Raw genomic sequence first — 27,244 nt, forward strand, 5'->3', positions numbered from 1 at the left:
ATTCTTTTTCAAAAGGAAAAGACGAGAGCATGCAAACATATCACAGAAAAGAGGGAGATCTTCAACAAGAGCTATGCTTCAAGAGGAACACATTGCTGAGTGTGCCAGAAAGCGTGACGCTGGCCTAATGCTGTGGCCAAGATGGGTGAGGCTGACCCTCTTTGATTTATGACCGTCCTGGCAGAGAAAGGGCCAAGGATGAAAGAGAAACCGTCGAACGGACAGCGGTGGAATCCAAGCCAAACAGGATGGCAAGGCTGCGGGCGCTGAGAGCTCAGAGGTATGCCAGGCTCCCGGTGGGAAAACAGGGGCATCGCCCCATGGATGCCAGTCAGCATTCCGGGTTCCTGTTTGCTTGGCAGGCTGCAAATATCCCTCTTGGAATGAACGTAGCTCTGTTCCCATCTGCCCGCCCGATCTCATGGAAAAACACATTACGGTTTTTGGGCATCTCCAAGGCATGCACACCTCACTCCTGGCTATTTTGTTCCTGGTGGGATGAGGATTGGGAACGAGACAAACAGTTGAAACTGCCCATCCAGTCCAACTTTCTGCCGGTGTCAGAGGCAACAAAGGCTTTAAGAATATAGCTGGGGAATTTCACCTCTCTGCAGACGGAGAACCTGACGAATTCTCCGTTGTCAGGTGAGCAGTCCCTTGCTTTCCATTTCATCGCGTTCCAGCGCTTTCGGAGTTATCTTTTAACCCTCTTTATTTCGGCTTACCCATTTAGACCGGTCGAGCTCTTTTTGGATTACTTGTTAGGTTACAATGAAACATCAAGATCTAGGGATGCCAGGTCGCAAATTGTCAGTCGCAGCAGAAGCCACAATGGGCAGAGTGCCCTTGGCAGGGTCTAGACTGCAGACTGGGCAACCGTGCCCTTTGCCACCACATCTGGACATCCCTGGTTCCCTCCCTCACCCTCCTTCTGCTCTTCGGCACAGTGTTTCTTCAGAGCCCCCTCTGTGAACAGCCTCTTCCGGAACCCATTTCCTCTTTCTCTCTCGCTCCTTTCCTCCAGCCACCTGCCCTCCCTTCAAGTTGCCTTTCTTCTCCAGCTCCTTCTCTACTCTGCATCCTCCCTGTAGCCTCCCTGAAAGCACCCCTCAATTCTTCTACAGCCTTGGGTTTCCAACCCCCAGTCCTCATCCCGCTCCACAAATCAGGTGCGGCTTTTCAAACCCCAGCCGAAATGGCAACTTCCCCTTGGGTTAGAGAAGCTGGACTGCAAACCGCTTTGTTCCCGGAGCAGCTGAACATGCCGTGCTGTCACTGCAGCTCAGCCAATCAGGCTTCACCACTATATGCGATACAACAGAGATAGACTGATTGAATTCTCCCCATGTATTCCATCCATCAAAGAGTCACGTAGAACAATGCAGGGCAGAAAGACAAGGACATCTTACACATGAACACATGAAGCTGCCTTCTACTGAATCAGACCCCAGTCCATCAAGGCCAGTATTGTCTACTCAGACCAGCAGTGGCTCTCCAAGGTCTTGGGCAGGGGTCTTTCACATCACCTACCTGCCTAGTCCCTTTAACTGGAGATGCCACTGGGGATTGAACCTGGGACCTTCTGCATGCCAAGCAGATGCTCTGCCACTGAGCCATGCCCCTTCCCCAGTCTTAGCTACGCAGGGTGCCAAAGTCTTGTTCCATCACCACCGAAACACCAGGTGAGCACATGAACACATGAAGCTGCCTTCTACTGAACCTAGGCAGGTAGGTCTTTCACATCACCTACCTGCCTAGTCCCTTTAACTGGAGATGCCACTGGGGATTGAACCTGGGACCTTCTGCACGCCAAGCAGATGCTCTACAAACTGAGCCACAGCCCCTCCCCTCGAGGGGTCCTTAGTATTACCTGCAGTATCCCAAACGCTCTCCCATCCAGACACCGACCCTTCTGAAACCACACACCTTCCGACCACACCCTGGGACTCTGAGCAGACAGCCCAACAAACCACGCTCAGTTCCACCAGTGGTGTTGATCAAGTCTTCTTACTCTTATAAACCAGGACGAGGGCATCTGCCTTTAGCATCCAACGGGCAAACCCATCAGGAACAGAAGGGACGCTCTCATGCTTCAACTGCATCATCCTATTTCACTTCCCAGAAAAGCCATACCTCCAAACTATGCTACCTTTCTATGGCAACTCCAGTCCACAGCAGTGTCCCTGCCTCCAAAGCATGGGTCTAGAAAGTCCAATACTCAAATTGCGCCTCACCTACCTTCTAGCATTTCAAAGGCTTTGACCTGCATCTGCTTCCTATCACTACTTTCCTGACACATCTCTGAAGCCCCTTTCTTTTCCTTGCTTTGGACTTCGGGACGAACTCCCCGTCCTCGTCCCGACAAAGCAGAAACCTCTAGGCGAACGACGCTGAAGTCCATGCTGTGCTTCCCTTCTGCGCTTTCCCTGCCCATGCGTCTCCTTGGCAAGATCTCTAGATGTTTTCTTTCCCCGCTTGTCCTCCGCAGGGGAAAAAGGAAAACACGAAGAAACTCGCAAAGAAAAGGGAGAAGACTTACCTCCGGACTCTGGGTTTGCACGCGACGGCGGTACGACCAGCAGACACGAGAACAGTAGCCAAAGAGCCGATGATTTGGAAGGACTGCTGGGGCCCATGATGTCGCCTAGCATGGGCTAGGAGCTCTGACCATTCCCTGAGAGCTGAAACCAGAGCAAGCCAAGGAGGCAGGCGCTATAGACAGAGGCTGTCTGTTTTCAATTGAGGGTTCGGCTACTACTATATTTAATAAACTTGCAGCCGAGGGAGGGACGGGCTGAATTTCCCCACCAGTCACAAACCGGGCTGGGTTAAAACAAGCCTCTCTCAGATTACAAGTTAGCTCCCCTTCTTAAAGGGCAAGTGTTTCCCCCCCCGACACCCCCCCTGCCCCATCCATTTCCCCTTTTGAAATACTTCACATAGCCCCCCTCATTCTCTCCCTCCTCGCTCCCCGTCATAACTGCTTTGGGCCCTGGCCAGGACTCTAGCAGCGAACTTTGCTTTATATTTATATCAGTGTGGTGGAACATGGAGGGATTTCTGGGGATTAAGGGTAGCTGGCATTTGGCTTAGCATTATAGAATCATAGAATCATGGAGTTGGAAGGGACCACCAGGGTCATCTAGTCCAGCCCCCTGCACAAGGCAGGAAACTCACAACTACCTCCCCTCCCACATCCCCAGTGACCCCTACTCCATGCCCAGAAGATGGCCAAGATGCCCTCCCTCTCATGATCTGCCTACTTTAGGGGGTCTATCCAGTATTGTCTACTCTGACTGGTAACAGCTCTCCTGGGACTTGGGTAGAGGCCTTTTACATCACGTGTGACCAGATCCTTCTAATGGGAGACATCAGAAATTGAAGCTGGGTTTTCATCGGCATGTGAGGCTCTGCCACTGAGCTACAGCCCCTAGTTGCCTTCAGCTGTGTCAGACGACTAGTCTATCGAGTTCAGTATTGTCTGCTCTGACTGGTATCAGCTCTCCTGGGTCTTGGGTAGAGGCATGTGAACACTTGGAACACCTGAAGCTGCCTTATACTGAATGAGAGCCTCGGTCCATCAAAGTCAGTATTGTCTACTCAGACCGGCAGTGGCTCTCCGGGGTCTCAGGATGAGGTCTTTCACATCACCTACTTGCCTAGTCCCCTTAACTGGAGGTGCTTGGATTGAACCTGGGACCTTCTGCATGCCAAGCAGATGCCCTACCACTGAGCCACAGCCCTCCCCACATCAGCCTTTCACATCACATGCTACCTGACCCTTCTAATGGGAGACATCAGAAATTGAACCTGGGTTTTTATCGGCATGCGAGGCAGATGCTCTACCTCCTCCCATATGGAGTACTGAAGGAACAACGAGCCCTCTGAGCTAGGTGAGTGTGATTTTTCCAAGCTGCTGTTGACGGAAAGCCCCATCCATCTCGGTTCTAGTTGTTTGGACACCACCGTAGACAGCTGAGTGGGTGGACTGCCCCAGGACACCTTTGTGTACACAGCTTCAGGAGATCGGACCACCTCAGAGAAAGAGGCTATTATGTTGGTTTGGTCGGCCTCCATGTGTGCAGCGCGTTGTATTGTAAAGCATCTGCTGTTGCAGCTGAGCCTGTTCCCCCCACCCCACCCCAAGTCACTCGAACCAGAGGGGAGAGGCCATGGCTCAGTGGTAGAGCATCTGCTTGGCATGCAGGAGGTCCCAGGTTCAATCTCCGGCATCTCCAGTTCAAGGGACCAGGCGAGTAGGTGATGTGAAAGACCCCTGCCTGAGACTCCGGAGAGCCGCTGCTGGTCTGAGTAGACAATACTGACTTTGATGGACTAAGGGGGGTCTGATTCAGTAGAAGGCAGCTTCATGTGTGTTCATGTGTGTATTGAACCCTCGGTGATTCGCCTTCCTCTCATTTTGGCCAGCCCCATCTCTCTGTAGGGTTGCCAACCTCCAGGTAGTAGCTGGAGATCTCCTGCTATTACAACTGATCTCCAGCTGACAGAGATTTCCCCTGGAGAAAATGGTCGCTTTGGCAACTGGACTCTATGGCATTGAAGCCCCTCCCCAAACCCCACCCTCCTCAGGCCCCACCCCAAAAACCTCCCACCAGTGGCAAAGAGGCAACTTTATCTCTCTGGCATATTTTGCAGCGTGAAATCTTGGTTTGCTTTGCTTCTCGTCGGAAAGGAATCCTCCAGCCCTGAAGCAATGTTTACCCCCTTGGTTGCTGGCATTTGCGACGCCTCCCAGTTTAGCAGCAACTTCAGATTTTATTCATGTGTTCCTCGTTTCTGCTTCCAGACCATCAGCAGAGACATTAGATAAATCTGGTGTGTGCCTGGTTCTCGTAGACTTTTACAACTGTGTCCCAGTGGTCCAGTAAATTAATTACTTCATTCTATTAGGAGGTCAGAACATCATTTTATCCAGACTTGCTGGTTTGGACAGATCCATATTCACAAAATATTCTCTTCCTGACTTTTCTGGCTTCTTATTTACTGCGTTACCAGTGACGGTTCTGTGTTGCTTTTCTTCCTTTTATTTTGTTCTTGATAAAGAACAGGCATCAAAACTTAACATTTGAACGACTGGAATAAGAATACACGGCCAACCAAGAGGGCAGTGGATAAGCCTTATCCTTCCAGGGAGAGGTACGGTGCTACTAGTGCGGTCACCCAGAGAGAAGAAGAAGAGCAGGTTTTTATATGCCAACTTTCTCTACCACTTAAGGGAGACTCAAACCAGCTTACAATCACCTTCCCCTCCCCGCAACAGACACCCTGTGAGGTAGGTGGGGCTGAGAGAGCTGTGACTAGCCCAAGGTCACCCAGCTGGCTTCATGTGGAGGAGTGGGGAAACCAACCCGGTTCACCAGATTAGCCTCTGCCGCTCATGTGGAGGAGCGGGGAATTAAACTTGGTTCTCTGGATCAGAGTCCACCGCTCCAAACCACCGCTGTTAACCACTACACCACGTTGGGTGGGCTGTCAGTAGGGTTGCCAGGTCCGGGTTGGGAAATACCTGGAGATTTTGGGGGGTGGAGCCTGAGGAAGGTGGGGTTTGGGGAGGGGAGGGACTCCAATGCCGCCAAGTCCAATTGCCGAAGTGGCCATTTTCTCCAGGTGAGCTGATCTCTATCAGCTGGAGATCAGTTGTAATACAGGGAGATCTCAAGCTACTACCTGGAGGTTGGCGACCCTATCTGTCAGCAGACCTGAGCTTTTGGTAGCGACCCAACGATGCCCACCCCTGAAGCCAGATTTATATCATCCTACCCCGATCTATCTCATCTTTCTTTCTTGAATAACCTCTGTCGTTCTAGCCTGTCCGTTGGAATAGCTTTGGGAGGGGCAAAGGCCTAAATAGCTCCAAGCTACATGTGATGCCAAGCTAGCTGCAGCACTTTGCCGGAGGGTATTAGTTAAAAATAAAAACCTAACCATGGAAACTTCTGTTGCAAGCAGAAGAGATTCGGAAACCCTTTTCCTACAGGTTTCCCCCCCCAAAAAAAACACCTCCCAAGGGGCTCCCTCTCCCCCCAGTTGGGGCGAACACATACTTTCGAAGACAGAAATATACATGCAGAGATCTTTGCTCTGCATGGGGTGGGGATCATTGTGAATGGGTTGGGGGTGGTTTCCAGCATAATGAACTACTTCAGAAGGGCCCCTTCCCTGCGGGCTTTCCATTTCAGCCGGCAGCCTCTCTACAGCTGAGTTTTGGTTTTCAAAAAAGGTTGCTGTCAAACGACAGATAACATTATGCATTGTGCGTTTGTCCCTCTGCCCTAAGCTTGTTGAGAATTGAGAGCTTGAAAACAACTCTTGGCCTGGGTACAAACACGTGGCTCTAGAGCCAGCGTGGTGTAGTGGTTAAGAGCGGTGGTTTGGAGCGGCGGACTCTGATCTGGAGAGCCGGGTTCGATTCCCCGCTCCTCCCCACGAGCGGTGGACTCTGATCTGGGGAACGGGATTTGTTTCCCCGCTCCTACACATGAAGTCAGCTGGGTGACCTTGGGCTAGTCACAGGTCTCTCAGCCCCACCTACTTTACAGGGTGTCTGTTGTGGGGAGAGGAAGGGAAGGTGAGTGTAAGACGGCTTCTTCCGTAAGTGGTAGAGAAAGTCGGCATACCAAAACCACCACCACCACCACCACCACCTCCTCCTCCTCTTCTTCTTCTTCTTCTTCTTCTTCTTCTTCTTCTTCTTCTTCTTCTTCTTCTTCTTCTTCTTCTTCTTCTTCTTCTTGTCTCTAGAGGGGATGGTGCTTTGGCAACTAGACCTTCTTCTTCTTCTGCTGCTGCTTCTTCTTGTCTCTAGAGGGGATGGTGCTTTGGCAACTAGACCTTCTTCTTCTTCTTCTGCTTCTTCTTCTTGTCTCTAGAGGGGATGGTGCTTTGGCAACTAGACCTTCTTCTTCTTCTTCTGCTTCTTCTTCTTGTCTCTAGAGGGGATGGTGCTTTGGCAACTAGACCTTCTTCTTCTTCTTCTGCTTCTTCTTCTTGTCTCTAGAGGGGATGGTGCTTTGGCAACTAGACTCTATGGCATTGAAGTCCCTCCCCACCCTCCTCAGGCTCCGCCATGAAAACCTCCCACTGGTGGCAAAGAGGGACCTGGCACCCCTACTTAACGGGCTGTGGCCCAGCCTATGAGGGACCAACGGGGTGCCTCTTGAGCAATTTCTGCCTCATTACTCCCCTTCCCGACCCTCAGCATAGAGCTTCCCAACAGCTGATTGTCAGACAGAGTTGCCAACTCTGGGTCAGGAAATTCCTGGAGATTTTAAGGGTGGATCCTGGTACAGGCAGGTTTGAGGTGGGACCTCAGTGGGGCAGAATGCCCTACAGCCCACCCTCCAAAGCAGCCATTTTTCTCCAGGGGGACAGATCTCTTTCCTTCATCCCTTAGAAGCTCCTTGATCCATTGATCTTGAGCAGCGTGTATCTAAGGTTTGAGGGATATAAGGACTGAAGCAAACCTTGCCACTGACAATGTGGCCTTAGATTTATACGTTAAAAGGGGAGAGATATAATGTGACCGAAGTTCCTCATAAAAGTGGCATCCCAAAAGCTAATGAATCGATAGAGCCAGAAGAGCAAGGACAGGTCCTGTCTGGGTATGGTATATTCATACCGGTCTGGGTATGGTATATTCACCCTCCATCTGCCCATCGGAGCAGCAGAATTCGAACAGGCCCAAAGGCTTCAGTTCACACAATCTGACAATCCTGGACTTCAGAAAGGGCTCTGCAGAAGGACCGAAAGACGGGAACCGCAGGGACGGAGAAAAGTCAGCGACTGGGTTTGATGGGCTTGGAGGTAGTTAAAAATACCTCTCCATTATCCCGGGGGCAGCAGCTGCCTCTGAAAGGGCTGGAAACAGTTGATAGTCGGACACTGCTAATGAAATGGGCAACGGCACCGAGGAATAACGGCATAAATCCCTTCCGTAATTAACTTCCCTTATCAAGCCTCTTTGTAATTCGAATTCACCGAGTCCCCTGTGTAAACTCATAGAAGGCCAAAATTAGGTGTTACGTCAAACAGAAGACTCCAGCGTGTCCGGAGTCTCCTCTTTCCCTTTCTCCTCTTGTAACATCCAGTGATACAAAACTGCCCGTGAACAAGTTCCCATATGGTCAGAAGCTTCCAGGTGACAGTACACATGAACACATGAAGCTGCCTTCTACTGAATCAGACCCAGGGTCCATCAAAGTCAGTATTGTCTACTCAGATCGGCAGCGGCTCCCCAGTTCACCAGAGAGAGTGTGACTAGCCCAAGGTCCCCCAGCCGGCTTAGTGTGGAGGAGCGGGGAAACAAATCCAGTTCGCCAGATTAGCCTCCCCCCGCTCATGTGGAGGAGTGGGGAATCGAAGCCGGTTCTCCAGATCAGACTCCACCGCTCCAAACCACCGCTCTTAACCACTACACCATGCTGGCTGTTGGGTAGAAGAAGACTGAGAGAGGATACGATAACCATCTTCAAGTACTTGAAGGGCTGTCATAGGGAGGAGGGTGCCGAGTTGTGTTCTGCTGCCCAAGGAGGTCGGACCGGAACCAACGGGTTGAAATTAAATCAAAAGAGTTTCTGTCTAGACATTAGGAAGAACTTTCTAACAGTTAGAGCGGCTCCTCAGTGGAACAGGCTTCCTCGGGAGGTGGTGAGCTCTCCTTCCCTGGAGGTTTTTAAGCAGAGGCTAGATGGCCATCTGTCAGCAAGGCTGATTCTAGGACCTTAGGCGGTTCATGAGAGGGAGGGCACCTTGGCCATCTTCTGGGCATCTAGGAGGGGTCACAGGGGGTTTGGGGTGGGAGCTGGTTGTGAATTTCCTGCATTGTGCAGGGGGTTTGGATTAGATGACCCTGGTGGTCCCTTCCAACTCTATGATTCTAGGGCAGCTCCTGCCTGCACACTGTTTCTCCTGCCCCCTTTTCTTAGAGCAGAGAACAATGATAAACAACACAACCGCGAGGTCTGCTGTAAACGCCCGACGTGGTCAAACAGGCTTCCACAAAATCTGTTTATTATTAAATTCCTCATCACACCGTCAGGGGAAAATGAGTAGCGCTGCCTACCGTCAGCCTCGGCCAACCTGTTTCAGCATTCCAGGCAGAGACAGATTGCGGCTACTGCCACAGCAGCCAACTACACCCAGCTGTCGTTGCTGAGTCACTACTTAGTCATGCTCAGCAAGTTTCCTCTGCCTTTCCTTTTATGAGAAAAGCAGCTGGAACGGCCTCCTGGGAGTCGACCAGCCGGGCTCGATCCAGTGGCTGGGAGGTGCCCTGTATCTTTGAAGAGTCCAAAGGCATGTCATGTGTCTCTGTGCAGCCGAATGCTTGCACAGGCAAACCGGAGAGAAGGGCTGCTCACACTCCCGCGGTTAGAATGATAGAATCATAGAGTTGGAAGGGACCACCAGTTGCCCCAGAAGGTCGGACCAGAACCAACGGGCTGAAATTAAATCAAAAGAGTTTCCGTCTAGACATTAGGAAGAATTTTCTAACAGTTGAAGCGGTTCCTCAGTGGAACAGGCTTCCTCGGGAGGTGGTAAGCTCTCCTTCCCTGGAGGGTTTTAAGCAGAGGCTAGATGGCCATCTGTCAGCAATGCTGATTCTATGAACTTGGGCAGTTCATGGGAGGGAGGGCATCTTGGCCATCTTCTGGGCATGGAGTAGGGGACACTGGGGGTTTGGTGGGGGAGGTAGTTGTGAATTTCCTGCATTGTGCAGGGGGTTAGACTAGATGACCCTGGTGACCCGTTCCAACTCTATGATTCTATGGTCATGACCATTCGCATGATCTACCTCTGCCTGCATTTCCGCCTCTCCCTCCTGCGAGAAACGAAAGCAGCATCCTTTGGAGCGCAGAGGAGCAGCCCAGTTCCATCATATGACTCCCTGAGCACCCGATTAATCTTGCCTCTTAACAAAGCAGTCTCTATTTGTCAAGAGAGAGGGGTCATTACAGGTTGCATCTGCAACAGTTTATGGAACCAAATGGATCCTGACGTTCCTCTGCAGACCTCAAGCCAACATACTGAGGCGTTCCAGGTGGCCTCCCGTTCAGGCTCAGGGCCGACCCAGGGACTGCAATCCTTTCTAGCCAGGGTGGTGTAGTGGTGAAGAGCGGTGATTTGGAGTGGTGGACTCTGATTTGGAGAGCTGGGTTAAAACCAACTCTCCTTCTTCTCCTTCTCCTTCTCCTATACAATAAACTCTCTGTCCTTCTGTCTGCCGGTCCATCTCATTTCTATCCCGCCCTTCCTCCAGGGACCGTGGCTCTCCTCTCCTCTGTTTAAACATCACACCGACCCTGTGAGGTAGGTTAAGTGCATCTTCCCATGCGGGCAGCTGACCCAGGGGCCACAATTCTGGTCAGGCTAGTAACGTTCAGGAGAGGGGCTGCCACCCGGTGAATTTAGGGATCTTGCAAAGAATAGAACAAAGTATTTGCAGAGCGTCCTCCCTGCTTCCCTTGACCGAGCCGCCCTTGCTGGGTCTTGGCCTGTCAGGAGAAGCTCCAGAGAAGCCGTTGCTGGCGGATTTGTTTGCCTAGCGAAACGGAGGGCTTGTTTTTCTTTCCAGCTCAACATCTGGATCGATGTGGGGGGAAGAGTAAACTGTGTGGCGGGTCTGCGCTGCAGAGGAGCCTTTCCTGTCTCAATGGAAGCTATTCATTTTGAGGCCTTCCAACGGGACCCGCCCTTCAGAGGGACTTTGGTGGTCAGCCCTCCAGCTGAGCAGGCTGGGGTTTTTGGGCTCCGTCTCCCTTTTCAGAACTTAGAGATCCACAGACTTTATCAGAAGAAGAAGAAGAAGAGGTGGCTTTTATATGCCGACTTTCTCTACCACTCGAGGGAGACTCAAACGGGCTTACCATCCCCTTCCCCTCCCCACAACAGACACCCTGTGAGGTAGGTGGGGCTGAGAGAGTGTGACTAGCCCAAGGTCACCCCGCTGGCTTTGTGTGTAGGAGTGGGGAAACAAATCCAGTTCACCAGATTAGAAGAAGAAGAAGAAGAAGAGTTGGTTTTTATATGCCGACTTTCTCTACCACTTGAGACTCAAACCTTACAATCACCTTCCCTTCCCCACAACAGACACCCTGTGAGGGAGGTGGGGGTGAGAGAGCTGTGACTAGCCCAAGGTCACCCAGCTGGCTTCTGGTGGAGGAGTGGGGAAACAAATCCAATTCACCAGATTAGCCTCCCCCACTCATGTGGAGGAGGAGTGGGGAATCAAGCCCGGTTCTCCAGATCAGAGTCCACCTCTCCAAACCGCCGCTCTTAACCACGACACCACCCTGGCTCAGTCTGGATGATTCGTTTATTAATATGGCAAATGCCATTAAAAAAAAACATTCATATCAGTTACAGAATCAAAACTGGACAACATACAGTAACTAAAACCATAAGATATATTCATATACACAGTTTATATAATCTCTGTCCGGAGACAGCCTAGGGGTATTACTTAGGACCTCCGCAGTTTAGGAGCTCCGGCCAGCAGAGAAATGCCATATAGAGTCTGCCCTCCACAGCCGCGGCCATCAGCCACACGCGCGCGCGCACACACACACACACAGATCCTTCATTATATTCTCACCACAACCATGGCAATCTGAAAGTAAACACTGCTTCCTCCCAACCGACATATCCCGGTCTCCTCGGCAACCTCGGAGCCAACGTTGACGTTCCAAAAAAGGAGGAAAGGAAAGAGGCTGGAAGGAGGTTTCTTGAGGAGGATCCAGGTGGCTGGTTTGAAATTCGCACCCGCTGCTTTGGCCGAGCAGAAAAGCAGCCTCGCGGGTGATTGACGCAAGTGAGCCCTGCTTGAATGGACAGCCCAGCTGTGCTGTGGCTCGGTGGCAGAGCATCTGCCCAACATGCAGAAGGTCCCAGGTTCAATCCCCGTCATCTCCAGTTAAAAGGGACTAGGCGAGTGGGTGATGTGAAAGACCTCTGCCTGAGACCCTGGAGAGCCTTGGAGAGGGGCTGTGGCTCAGTGGTAGAGCATCTGCTAGGCCTGCAGAAGGTGCCAGGTTCAATCCACGGCATCTCCAGTTAAAAGGGACTAGGCGAGTGGATAATGTGAAAGACCCTCTGCCTGAAACCCTGGAGAGCAGCTGCTGGTCAGAGTAGACAAGACTGACTTTGATGGACCAAGGGTCTGATTCAATATAAGGCAGATTCATGTGTTCATGTGATGAGAAAGCAAATATAAACATTGGTGGCATGGATTGTTAGCGGATGTCAGAAATCAGTAGGGCTGGTGAGAGAAATAGACTTTGGGAGACCCATATTAGGGTTTGTGGATATTTGTGCCCTGATATGCATGTATGTTCTAGGCCCATTCCAACAATACCTTTTCAGACATGCAAACCTCAAGATTGTAATGGAGGAGCCAGTAACTTATACATCTCCAAGGCCCACCTTCCATAGGAGCAGCTTCATGTGTTCATGTGACAGCGATGAAAACGACCGAGTACCATTTGTAGGGTTGCCAGCTTGCCGGTAGGGCCTGGAGATCTCCTGTATGACTAAGCTCCAGGCGACAGAGATCAGTCCTGGATAAAATGACAGCTTTGGAGGGTGTGGACTTTATGACTCTAACACCCACTGAGATCCCTCTTTCCCCCAAACCCAGCCTTCCCCAAGGCTCCTTCCACAAACCTCCAGGAATTTCCCAAGGCAGAGCTGGCACTCCTATATGGGTGAGAGTTCAGGAGTCCGCTGCTCATGTGGAGGAGTGGGGGAATCAAACCCGGTTCTCCAGATCAGAGTCCATCGCTCCAAACCACCGCTCTTAACCACCACACCACGCTGGGCAGACGATCCTGGCCGTGGCCTGTCTTCTGGGTCTCCCAGGGCTGAATTTAGCTTGGGCCTCGGCTTCGGGATCTACAGGTCTTGCACATGCTCTTGGCTTAAATTTGTTTCCAGCTGACTGGAGCCAGCGTGGTGTAGTGGTTAAGAGCGGTGGTTTGGAGCGGTGGAGTCTGATCTGGAGAGCCGGGTTTGAGTCCCCCACTCCTCCACATGAGCGGCGGAGGTTTATCTGGCGAACTGGGTTGGTTTCATCCACTCCTACACATGAAGCCAGCTGGGTGACTTTGGGCTAGTCACGCTCTCTCAGCTCCACCTACTTCACAAGGTGTCTGTTGTGGGGAGGGGAAGGGAAGGCGATTGTAAGCCGGATTGAGTCTCCCTTAAGTGGTAGAGAAAGTCGGCATGTAAAAACCAACTCTCCTTCTTTCCAGGGTTTCCAGTGACCCCCTTCCTGCAGCGACCCCAATGGCAACCCCCAAACAGAAAGGTCGCAAGAAAGTCCACATTCTTCCAAAGCTTTCGGCCAAGGCACGGGCGGCCGATGGAGTGTACGCGTCCATCAGTGCCAAATTTAAAGGTGAGTACTACATTCAGGGAGACAGGTCGAAGGGATCCCAAGAATAATAGAATAATAGCAGGGGAGGGGGTCACTTTTGCAAGCTCAGCAAAACCCGTTGCAATGTGCAGAAGCCCATCAATTTAACTATGCGTTGTGTGAAAAAAAATACTTCCTTTGATCAGTTTTGAGAGATTTAAAACTGATAAAAGGAAGTATTTCTTCACCCATCGCATAGTTAAATTGTGGAACTCCCTGCCCTAGGATGGGGTGATGGCTGCCAACTTGGAAGGCTTTAAGAGGGGAGTGGACATGCTCATGGAGGAGAGGGCTATTCATGGCTATTAGTTAGAATGGATACTAGTAATGAATGATGTATCCCTATTCTCTCTAGGATCAGAGGAGCATGTCTCTTATCTTAGGTGCTGTGGAACACAAGCAGGATGGGGCTGCTGCAGCCGTCTTGTTTGGGGGCTTCCTAGAGGCACCTGGTTGGGCCACTGTGTGAACAGACTGCTGGACTTTATAGGCCTGGGTCTGACCCAGCATGGCTTTTCTTATCAGAACCCAGGCTCACTCAGGCAGTGCAAGTTTAGAAGAACCTATATCAAACCAGAGAACCTCTGGAGAGGAAACTGAAGCTGGTGGGGGGTGGGGGTTGAAGTTGATAACATTATACCCTGCTGAGGTCCCTCAGCCAGCGTGGTGTAGTGGTTAAGAGTGATTGTTTGATGCGGTGGACTCTGATCTGGAGAACCGGGTTTGATTCCCCCACTCCTCCAAATGAGCGGCGGAGGCTAATCTGGCGATCCGGATTGGTTTCCCCACTTCTGCACATGAAGCCAACTGGGTGACCTTGGGCTAGTCACAGCTCTTTCAGCTTCACCTACCTCACAGGGTGTCTGTTGTGGGGAGGGGAGGGCAAGGTGATTGTAAGCCGGTTTGAGTCTCCCTTAAGAGGTAGAGAAAGTTGGCATATAAAAACCAACTCTTCTTCTTCTTCTTCTTCCTCTTCCTCTTCCTCTCCTCCTCCTCCTCCTCCTCCTCCTCCTCCTCCTTCTCCTTGGGGAACATTGTTCTAAGCAAATGCCCAAAATGTTTAATGCAATATTTGCCGTTCTGATTCCGTTTCAGGCCCAGGGCCTGGGAAATACAGCCGGCAGCCTTGTACCGGCCTCAAGGACCACGATTTCACAAAGTACGCCGAACCAGCCTTCACGATGCGTGTCAAATCTTCGGAGAAAAGTAAGGGGAAGAAGGGAGAATGGGTCGTGTTGCCATTCCTGGGTTGGGGGTGGAGACTCAAGGCTTCCTGGCTTTGAAGGTGCGCAGGGAGGGGGGCAGCCGCATTAGTCTTTAGCAGCGAAGTAAACCAGGACTCCTGCGGCAGCTGGAAGGCTAACTCCAAATACTTCAGTGTAAGGCAATGTAAGGCTTCATGTATTATGGATGCCAGCCTCCAGGTGGGACCTGTGGATCCCCCAGAATTACAGCTCATCTCCAGACTACAGAGGTCAGTTCCCCAGGAAACAATGGCTGCTTTGGAGGGTGGACCCTCTGGCATTATACCCCACTGAGGTCCCTGTCCTCCCCAGGCTCCACCCCCAACTCTCTAGGAGTTCCCAAACCTGTAGCTGGCGTGCGTTCATGTGTATTTGGGGAAGTGTAAGCAGCACCACAAGTTCACAGCAGCACCAGTAATCGCATAGACGTCCCAGCACAGGTATATTTGAATCAAAACACACGCCCTGCCTAAAAGTGCACAAAAGACTTAAAAGGAACGACGCAGAAGTTATCACAATGTGCAACGAAACCCTTTGAAAGGGACCACTCGCTGGCGGGGTGAACGGTCACCGGACGCTGACCTGTGTAACCGAAACAGATCCCAACACTGTTACCAAAGAAGTCCGCCACCCTGGAATGCATCGCATGGCATACCTTCTCTGAAAGATATGCTTGTGTGAAAGAGAGAAGCTTCTCGGAAAGATACGTTGCTATCTACATTCCACCGGAGAAGCACGGGAAATATTCTTTGAAGCCTCCTGCGCTTTCATTCGACGGTCCAGAATCGGGAACGAAGAAGTACATCGGATTGCGGTCGAACTGGGGGTTGGAGGGGGGGGGGACGCCGGGTTGATTTGAAGATGGTTCATAACACAGTTGTCCATGACTCATTACCATATTCAACTGGATGCTTCTTTTTTCAGTCACAGGACCCTCGGCGACACTCTTTGTTCCTTCTGCAGTGGTGATAACTCGGCCTCGACTTCCTGTCGCCCAGACACTCTTCTTTCCATCGAAAGCTTCCTGGACGTCAGGTTCCAGCCCCACTGCTTTCGAAGATAACCCCCTATCTGTACCCTTCTCGGGCTTATCGCTGGCATGTTTCAATCGCGTTTTTGTTTCAGGATGCTAAATCCGATAAGGGACGTGATACATCTTCCAAGCCACTTTTGTAGATCTTGGACAACAGTCCCCCATAAGCGCGTGCTGGCTCTTCGTCCAGCGCACGTCTTCCTTCTTGGTTACAGGCTCCTTAGCAAAAATGCAGATGGCTGAAAATTCCTTATGTGGCTCTCTCGTGCTTTGCCATGAAGAAAGCTCCATATCTTTTGGAGAAATTGCCTCTGCTTTTTCCTGGTTTGCCGAGTGACCCGTAACATGGCAATGAAATCCACATCATTTTTATGGCTCAGCATCTGGCGATCTGACACTCATATACAGCCAATGTTTTGATGCCCATTTCAAAGTTTTCCATTGCTCATCTTCTGCTTCATCCCTATCCTTTTTTTGGGGGGGAGTGCACATTTCTATTCAAATGCAGTTGTTCTGATCCTAAGAATATAGGATCGGTGGTCACATTGTAATGGGTTGAGCGGCAGATATGGACGGGATGTGACATCGCCCCATGGGTCAGGAATGACCCGGTGCTTGCACAAGGGACCTTTACCTTTACCTAATGGGATGGAGCGGTTGCTCACCATTTCCTCCCTGTTGGTCATTTTTTTACTCCAACGTACCTTTGCCACCCCTCCACGGGCCACTATATCTATGTCTGAATGAATTTTGAATTCTGCATGGGGTGGGGTGGGGGAAATCTACCAAGCGGAAAGATTTGGAGTGGACACAGACTGGTTGAGCACTTTCTCCCTTTCCTCTGCTCAAAACCCCCCTCCCCGAGGTTACTTTTCTTCTTTCAAAAACAGCCGTGGTAATTCCATTACACATTTTCCGCATCATGTTCATCTACCCCTATCAGGCTGTTCTCAACAATCATAACTGGACATGTGGGGGAAGGCCATTGCTGTAAGTCTGGTAAAGAACCCGAAAGCTACACCGCTGCTCACATGGGTACCTCTTCTTTCTTTTACAAGTGATCTCTGTCAATGAGAGCCCCGGTCCCTGTTACTATGTGGATCCCAGCATTTCCCACCTAGGAATATGGAGGCCCTTCTCGTACCGCATGGCGAAAGAGTCAAAGAGCACAAGTAAGTACAAGGTGGAATGAATGATGGTTGCCCAACATTGGTTTGGTTAGGATTGGTTGAGATTGAAGGCAGGGATAATAGCTGGAAAAAAGCCGGTCTTCCAGATTTGGAAGGGCCGTGGCTCAGTGGCAGAGCATTTGCTTGGCATGCAGAAGGTACCGGGTTTAATCCCCAGCTCAGGGCCCGAGTCAACATACGCTTGGGGGAGGCAGCTGTTGGGGCCTAGGGTTTCTGGTGAGGCCCGCTGCTGCCAGTATCCACTCAGAATCATAGAATCATAGAGTTGGCTCCATAGAGGTCATCTAGTCCAACTCCCTGCTCAATGCAGGATCAGCCTAGAGCACCCCTGACAAGTGTTTGTCCAGCTGCTGCTTGAAGACTGCCAGAGACTAGCTTGCTAGCGCTGCACCACCCATGGTCCCTGATGCAGACACTTGTTAGAGAGCCAGCATGGTGTAGTGGTTAAGAGCGGTGGTTTGGAGCGGTCGACTCTGATCTGGAGAACCAGGTTTGATTCCCCTCTCCTCCACATGAGCAGTGGAGGCTAATCTGGTGAACTGGATTTGTTTCCCCGCTCCTACACATGAAGCCAGCTGGGTGACCTTGGGCTAGTCGCAGCTCTGTTATAGCTCTCTCAACCCCCACCTACCTCACAGGGTGTCTGTTGTGGGGAGGCAAAAGGAAGGTGATTGTAAGCCAGTTTGACTCTCCCTTAAGTGGCAGAGAAAACCGGCATATAAAAACCAACGCTGCTGCTGCTGCTACTGCTGCTGCTGCTGCTGCTGCTGCTGCTGCTGCTGCTGCTGCTGCTGCTCCTCCTCCTCCTCCTCCGCCTCCTCCTCCTTCTTCTTCTTCTTCTTCTTCTTCTTCTTCTTCTTCTTCTTCTTCTTCTTCTTCTTCTTCTTCTTCTTCTTCTTCTTCCTGGTGGTCCACTATGTGAGACAGGATGCTGGACCAGATGGGCCCCTGTTCTGATTCAACAGGGCTTGCCTTATGTTCTTATGTACTTAAGGTAGTTTTGGGTGTCCATTTATGTCACCGAGTTCTTCTGATCCCCTCCATGGCCCATTGGATCTTCCCAGGGCAGGGTGATCCCGTCACACCATTCCTTAAAGCGTTTCTCACCACCAGACCAAAAAGCACGCGTGGTGGAGCGTTAGGGGTCTTCATAGCAGCCGGGCAGGTCTTCAAATCAAGCTGCGAGGTTTAGCTCAATTCAGATGGAAGGCAGAGACGTGGCAGGTTGTCAGGAGACGGCTTCTGTTTGGCCAGTCAATCTGGAACGTCTTGGTTTCCCGAAGCTAAGGGACCCCCGAGCTGTTGACGCCGCGACTGCCTCAATGAACAGGCAGTAAAGCCACCGAAATAACATCAGGGAAAACAAGCGGGTTATGTAGCTTTAAAGCCATAATCTAGTAAGTGCCTCAGAGGCCGGCGGCGGAATTAATGCTAAGAGACGCTGAATTACCAGTTAAGATCTCATTGAGGAGTTTAATGGCGGCAGCGCTAACTGAACGGGAGAGGCATTCAACAACAGCAGCATGGCTACGGCAGAATCTAAGAGGACGGATGCCGCCATGAATTAGAATGGGAGGGAACCCGTCTCACAGCAAGGGCACGGACAGAAGTACCCCCGCCTCTATGATCAGACCCCTTGTGCCAATTTTGGGGTTCCTTCCCGGGGGGGGGGGGAGTGAAGCACGTCACTTTCTCGATGGATGACCTGAATTGCTGAGCGCATCATTCCCAATATTGAATCCCCACATCATTAGGTATGCATACTCGTAATAATCTCACCTCCAGGAAAATAGTTTCAGAGGGTAGCTCCGTTGGTCTGCAGTAGAACAGCTCGATTCGAGGCTTTAAGAGGGGAGCGGATATGTTCATAGAATCATAGAATCATAGAGTTGGAAGGGACCACCAGGGTCATCTAGTCCAACCCCCTGTAAAATGCAGGAAATCCACAACTACCTCCCCCCCACACACCCAGTGACCCCTACTCCATCCCCAGAAGATGGCCAAGATGCCCTCCCTCCCATGAACTGCCTAAAGTTATGTTCATGGAGGAGAGGGCTATCCACAGCTACTAGTCAAAATGAATACTAGTCATGATGCATACCTATTATCCCCAGGATCAGAGGCGCATGCCTATTATATTAGGTGCTGTGGAACACAGGCAGGATGGTGCTGCTGCAGTTGTCTTTCTTGTGGGCTTCCCAGAGACCCCTGGTTGGCCACTGTGTGAACAGACTGCTGGACTTGATGGGCCTGGGTCTGATCCAGGGCCTTTCTTATGTCCTTATGAGTCCAGTGGCACATTACAAACCAACAAGATTTTCAGGGCGTGAGCTTTCAAAATTCAAAGCTCTCTTCATCGAACACCATGATGGGGACCCTTGCTGTATACGGAGCATGGTCTCCACAGGACCACTCCAGGTTAAGAAAACAGCATCGGGGGGAAGGATGAAACCACCTTCCCACTACAACGTGGCCCTAAGACAAATGAGGTCCCCGTACGACTATTATCTAACCATAGAACTCTAAGAATATTACATAGTTTGACCTTGTACGAGGAATGGTCCCCTCTGCTGGCAATATTGCTAAAGCTCTCCTTTTCCTGAGCTGCTTCTGTTCGCTCTGACCCAGAGAGGATCTTAGGCAGATGATGAGAGGGAGGGCATCTTGGCCATCTTCTGGGCATGGTGTAGGGGTCACTGGGGGTGTGGGGGGAGGTAGTTGTGAATTTCTTGCATTGTGCAGGAGGTTGGACTAGATGACCCTGGTGGTCCCTTCCAACTCTATGATTCTATGATTCTGTAGGAAAAGCGGCGGAGCAATCTCTGGAATTGTGGCCTACACACAACTGTGACTTCCTAGTAGCAAGGAAAAGTAATCACTCTCTGTCTGCTCTTGCCTTGCAGGTGCGATACCCACACCAGCCCCGAATCAGTACTACGTGGAGAATATGCGCCCTCTGGAAGAGCCCAACGCACCAGCATACACCATTGGTCTCCGCACGCGCTATTGGGAGAACAGCCCTTATCCTGCCCCTAACAGATACACCCTTCCAGGGACACTGGGCCCCCGGTTAACGGTGAAACAATCTGCCCCCTGCCTCTCCATGGGCACCAGCGCTTCCGTGTGGGGTTCTGCCACGGACAGGGTGAAAGGGCCCGGCCCGGCGGCTCACACCTTGCCCCATCCAGATTTCTACCTCCACTGCCAACCATCCTACAGCCTCTCCCAGCGATTCCAGCCGTCCACCAAGGAGTACATGCCAGGGCCCCCGGACTACAATGCCGAGAGGGTCACCTTGCACAAGCCCAAAGCGCCGCGTTTCAGCCTCGGGATCCGCCACTCCGAATACTCACATGGCACCCCGACCGTCTGCCTAATCCAGGATTGAGTCAGCGACTTGGCCAGTAAGACCTCATTCCATGGGAGACCTTGGGCTGAAGGTGTAACCTGCTTGGAAGAGACTCTTGTCCCCTTGGGTAGGGTCTGTTCTCTGCCAAGGCGGGGTTCGCATACAAGTCAACAGTTTTTGGCTCCAAACAGATCTCCTTTGGCCTGCCAGGTTGCGGCTTTGCTCTCGTTTCTGGGCCACGTTATTGTTCTTCTTCACTTTTCCAATGTCTCCTGCTAATATATATAAATTAAAAATAATTATTTTGACACCTTCTGTTGAAAACAGGTTCTGAGTTGCAAGAAGCTTAAGATGGCCCTCTTTGCTAGCATGGTTAAGAGAGTAGTTAAGAGAGGTGGTTTGGAGCGGTGGAGTCTGATCTGGAGAACCGGGTTTGATTCCCCTCTCCTCCACATGAGCGGCGGAGGCTAATCTGGTGAACTGGATTGGTTTCCCCACTTCTACACACAAAGCCAGCTGGGTGACCTTGGGCTAGTCACAGCTGTCTCAGCCCCACCTACCTCACAGGGTGTCTGTTGTGGGGAGGGGAAGGGAAGGTGATTGTAAGCTGGTTTGATTCTCCCTTAAGTGGTAGAGAAAGTTGGTATATAAAAACCAACTCTTCTCCTCCTCCTCCTCCTCCTCCTCCTCCTCCTCCTCCTCCTCCTCCTCCTCCTCCTCCTTCTGGATGGAACGTCACACTGCTGAATGAAATGATAATGAAACCCAAATAATGGAATAGGTGTTTCCCAGCAGATGGCAGCATTGCACTGCATTTCCCACAGATCTTCCTGCTATGGCCGTCTCAAGCGCATGATGCTTCTTGCGACCTTTAGGTGGCGGCAATTCAGCACAGGGGGAAGACACCGAACCTTTGGGAACTGGGTGCATTGCAAGGCACAGCCGAGCAAGAAAGAGGGCTATGTATCTTATGCAACACATATGCCTTCTATGAGCATGCACGGCCTCAGCATAATTTCTTGGGGCCCGTACAAACGCACGACAGGCATCCTGTTCCATGACATACCCATAATATTATGTGCCACAAACGAAAAACAGATCTGTGTAATTTCTGAAACGTTGGCAATAGACTGTATCATGGTAATGTGCGCATCTGGGGTAGAACCCCCTTCGACCAATGGATCCTGGCAGAGTGGAGGTGTCCCTCCCGTGCTTGGCTCTTGAGCGCATGGACACTCCCGTCTTCCTATGTGCCGGATTCCCACACTCCTGGCAGCAACGCTGCATGCAGCAACATGATCCATTTCCTGGCAGAAGCCAGGTTGGTGCCCCCCAAAGCAGATCTTGAGCAGGTTTGTCACTCTCCGAACTGGTCTCTCAAACAGCTTCATATTCTGATGCTTCTCTGTGGAAACAGTCGATAAAATGCCACGGAGAGTTAAGGCATGCCGCTATGGTATCAATGCAATTGTATAGATGTCCTTTACAATCTGCCGCCTGAGATCGATCAGGCGCAGTCTTCTAGCTCCAGAGCAGCAGTAAGGAGCTGGCTGACTATACGACTCTAGCAGAGGCAACTGAAAGGGAACCAGAAACTTGCAAAACGAGCCTCCCTCCCGCTGCTCGGCATCTGAAATAGGCCTTGCAGGACAACTGTCAAGGGTACAAGACACTCAGTAGCCAGCCGCTCGATACCAGCTACCGCCAGTGTGGTAGAACAGCTTGATTTGAGTCCAGTTTCACCTTAAAAAGGTAAAGATAGTCCCCTGTGCAAGCACCGGGTCATAACTAACCCATGGGGTGATGTCACATCCCGACGTTTACTAGGCAGACTATGTTTACGGGGTGGTTTGCCATGGCCTTCTCCCGTCATCTTCCCTTTACCCCCAGCATGCTGGGTTCTCATTTTACTGACCTCGGAAGGATGGAAGGCTGAGCCGACCTGGAGCTGGCGACCTGAAACCCTCGGGATCGAACTCAGGTCATGAGCAGAGCTTTTGACTGCAGTACTGCAGCTTATCACTCTGCGCCACGGGGCTTGAAGACCAACAAGATTTCCAGGGTCTGGGCTTTCGAGAGTGAAAGCTCCCTTTGTCAGATGCTGTTGATGGATTTCCACTCCACGTTGCCTCTTTCCTGCTTCTCCACTCTTGTTCTCCCTCTCGTCTTGGCCCAGCCCGAGTTGTATTCGTGGAGTGGTTAGGCAAATTCCAGAATGGTGGCTTAGATCTCTTGATGTAGCATTGTGGGATCTAATTTCCCCCCCCCCCTGCAAGTTCAGCAGCTTTGGGGGGCTAAACCATCTCACTGCAACTCAGCTGCAACTTGGTGGCACTTTGTGTGTGTTAAGTGCCGTCAAGTCGCTTCCGACTCATGGCAACCCTATGAATCAATGTCCTCCAAAATGTCCCATCTTTGACCGTCTTGCTCAGATCTTGCAAACTGAGAGCCATGGCTTCCTTTATTGAGTCCATCCATCTCTTGTTGGGTCTTCCTCTTTTCCTGCTGCCCTCAACTTTTCTGAGCATGACTGTCTTTTCTAGTGACTCTTGTCTTCTCATAATGTGACCAATATATGATAGCCTCAGTTTAGTCATCTTAGCTTCTGGGTCAGTTCAGGCCTGATTTGATCTATAACCCACTGATTTGTTCTTTTGGCAATCCACAGTATCCGTAACGCTCTCCTCCAACACCACATTTCAAAGGAATCTACTTTCTCCCTATCAGCTTTCTTCACTGTCCAGCTTTCACACCCAAACATAGTAATAGGGAATACGATGGCATGAATTAACCTGATCTTGGTTGCCAGTGACACATCCTGACCCTTAAGAATCTTTTCTAGCTCCTTCATGGCTGTCCTTCCCAGTCTCAATCTCCTTGGCACTTTACACACCCACATTTGCACGTGGCCCCGTGATGTGGGTTGTTTGATCCACACTCTGGAGCTGTGTATAGAATTAGATACTTGGATCCATGGATGTGCTCTTCAAAAAATGTCTTTCCCAAACGATCAAATTGGTCATGGCGGTCATCTTTCAGCGATGCTTGATGTCCACACGGCCCACCACTTTGAACTCGCTGGGGAAGTGGTATCGAGGCGCCGCAAATAGACGCATGGCCATCAAGTCTGTAATAAAACACAGGCTGTGCAGCCTAAGAATTAAACTGTTGATGGTGATTGACTGCATGGAGCAGATGTTGTCTGATAAGTGACCTTGCCTTTCAAATACTTTGGGCTTGATCCCGCTCGTTGGGTATGACGGCGCCTCGCCGCTTGGCAAAAGGCCCTGCCTGCCATGTTTAAATGCCACAAGCCATTACCATGACAGTCATTTTTTATATAGGCAGCAGATGTGGGTGTAATGGCGGCAATCCATCAACAGTGTGGGGAGAAGGAAAACGAGAGAGAGCGAGAGAGAGCGAGAGAGAGAGAGAGAGCGAGAGAGAGAGAGAGAGAGAGAGAGAGAGAAGGGGATTAAAATGAAAGCTGATGGGTGTTGGGGAGGGGGAGAGATAATGATCGAAATGTACCCCCTCTCCAACTAGGGATGCATGAATGTAACATTTGAGGGGCTGGGTCCCCCCCCCCCACCACATTGCGTGCTTTTGTTTTCTCAGATCCATTACTGGAATCTGTTTATTGCATTTGCACCATTTCGATGCCATATATGATACTCGCCCTTTATGAAGGACGGAGGCCAAAAAAGGTGTTTCAAGCAGCTTCAATCTAACAGGAGAAATTCAGCGCTAGGTCACCCAGTGAGCTTCTGTAGCAGAGTTGGGGGATTCGAACCCAGGTATCCCAGATCCTCATTGGACACTCTGTGACGCCACATTGGCTGGTTTGGACATTACTCTCACATTATAACTCAAGACCCGTCATGGAAACCCCCCAGTCTGATATTTTTAGATTCAGAAGTCACCTTGTCCTAGAGAAGGTCTTTTCCCCAATTCATTGCTACTAGGCACCACTATCTTCAGGGACGGAAGCTGGGGTTTTGGTTTGTTCACACACACACCCTTTGGTTCTTCACAGATATCTTTGCTCTCAAATGTTCCAGCTTGTATTTATTTTTCCGATTGCCCCCTAGAGGGTGGCTACTTTTAACATGCAGAAATAAATATATATCTCTCCCCTGATTTACGACGTCGCTCCCGATTTTATTTTACTGTGTAGCCTTCTGCGAATTCTTTATACCTGAGCAGTTTTAAAAGGCCATTTCGCCAAGGCTCTGAGCTGCACAATTCACTTCCCTTTGACAGGGGAACCAACTCGCTTGGCTCTCCGATGCGTCTGGGCTCTCTTTCTCTCACACACGTGAACACCATATGCACACACCATGGTCATAAGAAAAGCTCTTCTGGATCGGAACCCATGCCCATCTTATCCAGCTGGGCTGGCTCCAGGGGAGAACCAAAGGCACCACCTTGGGCTCTCTGGAAAGAAGGAAAGGAATATATATATATTCCGGGTTTGATTCCCTACTCCTCCACATGAGCGGTGGAGGCTCATCTAGTGAACTGGATTTGTTTCCCCACTCCTACACACAAAGCCAGCTGGGTGACCTTGGGCCAGTCACAGCTCTCTTAGAGCTCTCTCAGCCCCACCTACCTCACAGGGTGTCTGTTGTGGGGAGGGGAAGGGAAGGTGATTGTCGGCCGGTTTGAGTCTCCCTTAAGGGGTAGAGAAAGTCAGCATATAAAAACCACTTCTTCTTCTTCTTCTTCTTCTTCTTCTTCTTCTTCTTCTTCTTCTTCTTCTTCTTCTTCTTCTTCTTCTTCTTCTTCTGTCTTTTGCTCATAGCCCTGAAATAGAGTTGCCAACTGTGGCTTGGGAAACTTCTGGAGATTGGCGGTAGTGTCTGGGGAGGGCAGAATTTTGAGAGGGAGGGAACTTCGTGGAATGTGATGCCATAGAGTCTGAAGTTGCCATTTCCCCCAGGGGAACTAAGTTTGGTAATCTTGAGATCAGTTGTAGTTCCAGGAAAATGCCAGGCGCCAACTGGAGGTTGGCAACCCAACCCTGGGAGATCCTGCAAACCCCGGGAAAAGCGCAACGCATGATTGTAATTTCTCAGATCCATTTCACCACTTGAGGCCCGGACGAGACGAGACAGAAGAGTGGCTAACGTTCCCATCGAAAATTTATCATCTGCAGCGTGGTGACAACCTGCCCTCATCTTTCAGCACGGAGGCCTATCCAATTATCTGAAGGGTTTCGGGTGGGAGGGGGGCGCAGAAGTAGAGGCAGATGGAATATCTGACGTTGAGAACCAGAGCGGGTGACAACACCAAGCCCCCCCCCCACCCTTTTGTGTGCATCTTTAAATGACGCTTGAGTTTTAATTGGAAGAGGAAAAGGGAATAGACAAAATTTCAAACTCTCTCCCCCTCTTTCTCTGCAAGGCAATTCTCCAAGTCATTGTTTTCTTCCTACCCAGGCTTCACTGGTGAATTCTGGTCTCCTCCGAGAGACCCATCTGTCTTCGGGCAGATTAGAACGTTGTCACTTTGTCGACAGAATCATTTATCATGGGCAGCTGGAGAAATTAGCAAAAGTCCAGGCAAGCACAAGCCGGAGAATTTGGGCTTTGTCTCGGGGGGCTTAGGAGGACCATTTCTGAGATAAGTCCACACACACACACCCTTTTCACCTGTCCCCACACTTGGCTGCTGGAAGGCCGAGGGAGCACAAGGTAATTTGTATTTCATTCATGGCTTTGGGCCGGCAAGGGAAACCACTTGAGAAGAACAAGGTTAGCGATAAGGATTCCATTCACCCTGTCAGGGTGTTGTAAAGGGTTTCTTTCCAAATGAGTGATGGATGGCACTAGGGAAAACAGGATCTGATCCAAAGGAGAGGTCTGCAAAACCCAGAGGAGAAGTCACACCCCCAATTCCATTTGTCTGTCTCCAAGCCGCCGGCTTTCTGCAGAGCATCCATTAGCAGAGTCACAATTTGTCTGGTTTGGTGGATGCGCCTATCAGATGCAGTTTTATCCTCTTATTTGGCTACGTACTAGTCACAGCTGGAATTGGGCATGCCTTTTCCTCTCGCTGTCACGCTGCATCCTGGGTTTTGTAGTCTTAACTCGGAGTGTCTATGTTGCCTGCACGGCGCTATGGGGGCTGTGCAAGGAGATCCACAGCTTGGATTTGGGAAAGGCTGCTTGTGATTTCATTGTGTGTTGGATAGGGCTGCCAACTCCAGATTGAGAAGTTCCTGGAGATTTTGGGGGTGGATCCTGGGGAGGGCATGGTTTGGGGAGAGGAGTTACCTCAGTGGGAAAGAATGCCATCCTGCCCCCCAAAATGGAAGGTCTTTCATTGATCTAGTGCGGCCCTCAGGTTCCAGATGGGAAACAAGAAGGAAAAAGAGTTGGTTTTTATACCCCACTTTTCCTCTACCTTTAAGGAGTCTCAAAGGAGTGGCTTACGATTGCCTTCCCTTCCCCAAAACAGACATCTGGTGAGGTAGGTGGGGCTGAGAGAGTTTGGAGAGAACTGTGACTAGCCCAAGGACACCCAGCAGGCTTCGTGTGGAGGAGCGGGGAAACAACTCCAGCTGACCAGATGAGAATCTGCTGCTCATGCGGAGGAGCGGGGAAATCAAGAGCCTGCCTCTCTTAACCGCCACACCATGCATGCGCTACCCCAGCGCAAGGCTTGGCCCTCAGGTTCCAGAGGGGAAGCAACCGGCAGAAAGCTTTGTCAGGAGGACTTGGAGAAAAGCACACCCTTACCACCGCTTTTGCAGGGCGGGCTTCTACGAGCAGCACAGCCAGAGATCGCAATGAAAGAGCTCTCCTCTGACCTAATCTCTGCAAGTCCTTCATCTTAATGAAGCACAGCCCTGCTTCCCCCCTCCGTCCCACTCACTCTTCCTGCCTTTTATCTCGAGATCATTGCTTCCCCCCCCCCCAACAGCAGGGCTGATTTCTAGAGACAGCAGGAGGTGTGCGCTTAGCGCTTCCTCCAATCCGTAGGCGCTTGACA

General features: G+C 50.9%; 1 protein-coding gene across 1 annotated transcript; it reads left to right on the plus strand.

The window, feature by feature from the left end:
• The first annotated feature begins 13,302 nt into the window (after positions 1-13,302).
• On the plus strand, positions 13,303-20,287 carry CIMAP1C (ciliary microtubule associated protein 1C). The gene is made up of 4 exons (XM_056865653.1): positions 13,303-13,414; positions 14,528-14,638; positions 16,768-16,881; positions 19,803-20,287. Exons 1-4 carry the CDS (start codon positions 13,303-13,305, stop codon positions 20,285-20,287), a joined length of 822 nt encoding a protein of 273 aa, XP_056721631.1.
• The last annotated feature ends 6,957 nt before the right edge of the window (positions 20,288-27,244 follow it).

Source organism: Euleptes europaea, chromosome 20 (assembly GCF_029931775.1).
Source record: "Euleptes europaea isolate rEulEur1 chromosome 20, rEulEur1.hap1, whole genome shotgun sequence".
Classification (NCBI taxonomy): Eukaryota; Metazoa; Chordata; class Lepidosauria; order Squamata; family Sphaerodactylidae; genus Euleptes; species Euleptes europaea.

Excerpts from the sequence above, each read along its gene's own strand:
- CIMAP1C (XM_056865653.1), top strand. The coding sequence starts at position 13,303 with ATGGCAACCCCCAAACAGAAAGGTCGCAAGAAAGTCCACATTCTTCCA. Across the intron at positions 13,415-14,527 it reads CATCAGTGCCAAATTTAAAG|GCCCAGGGCCTGGGAAATAC; the intron begins GTGAGTACTACA and ends ATTCCGTTTCAG. Across the intron at positions 14,639-16,767 it reads TGTCAAATCTTCGGAGAAAA|TGATCTCTGTCAATGAGAGC; the intron begins GTAAGGGGAAGA and ends TTCTTTTACAAG.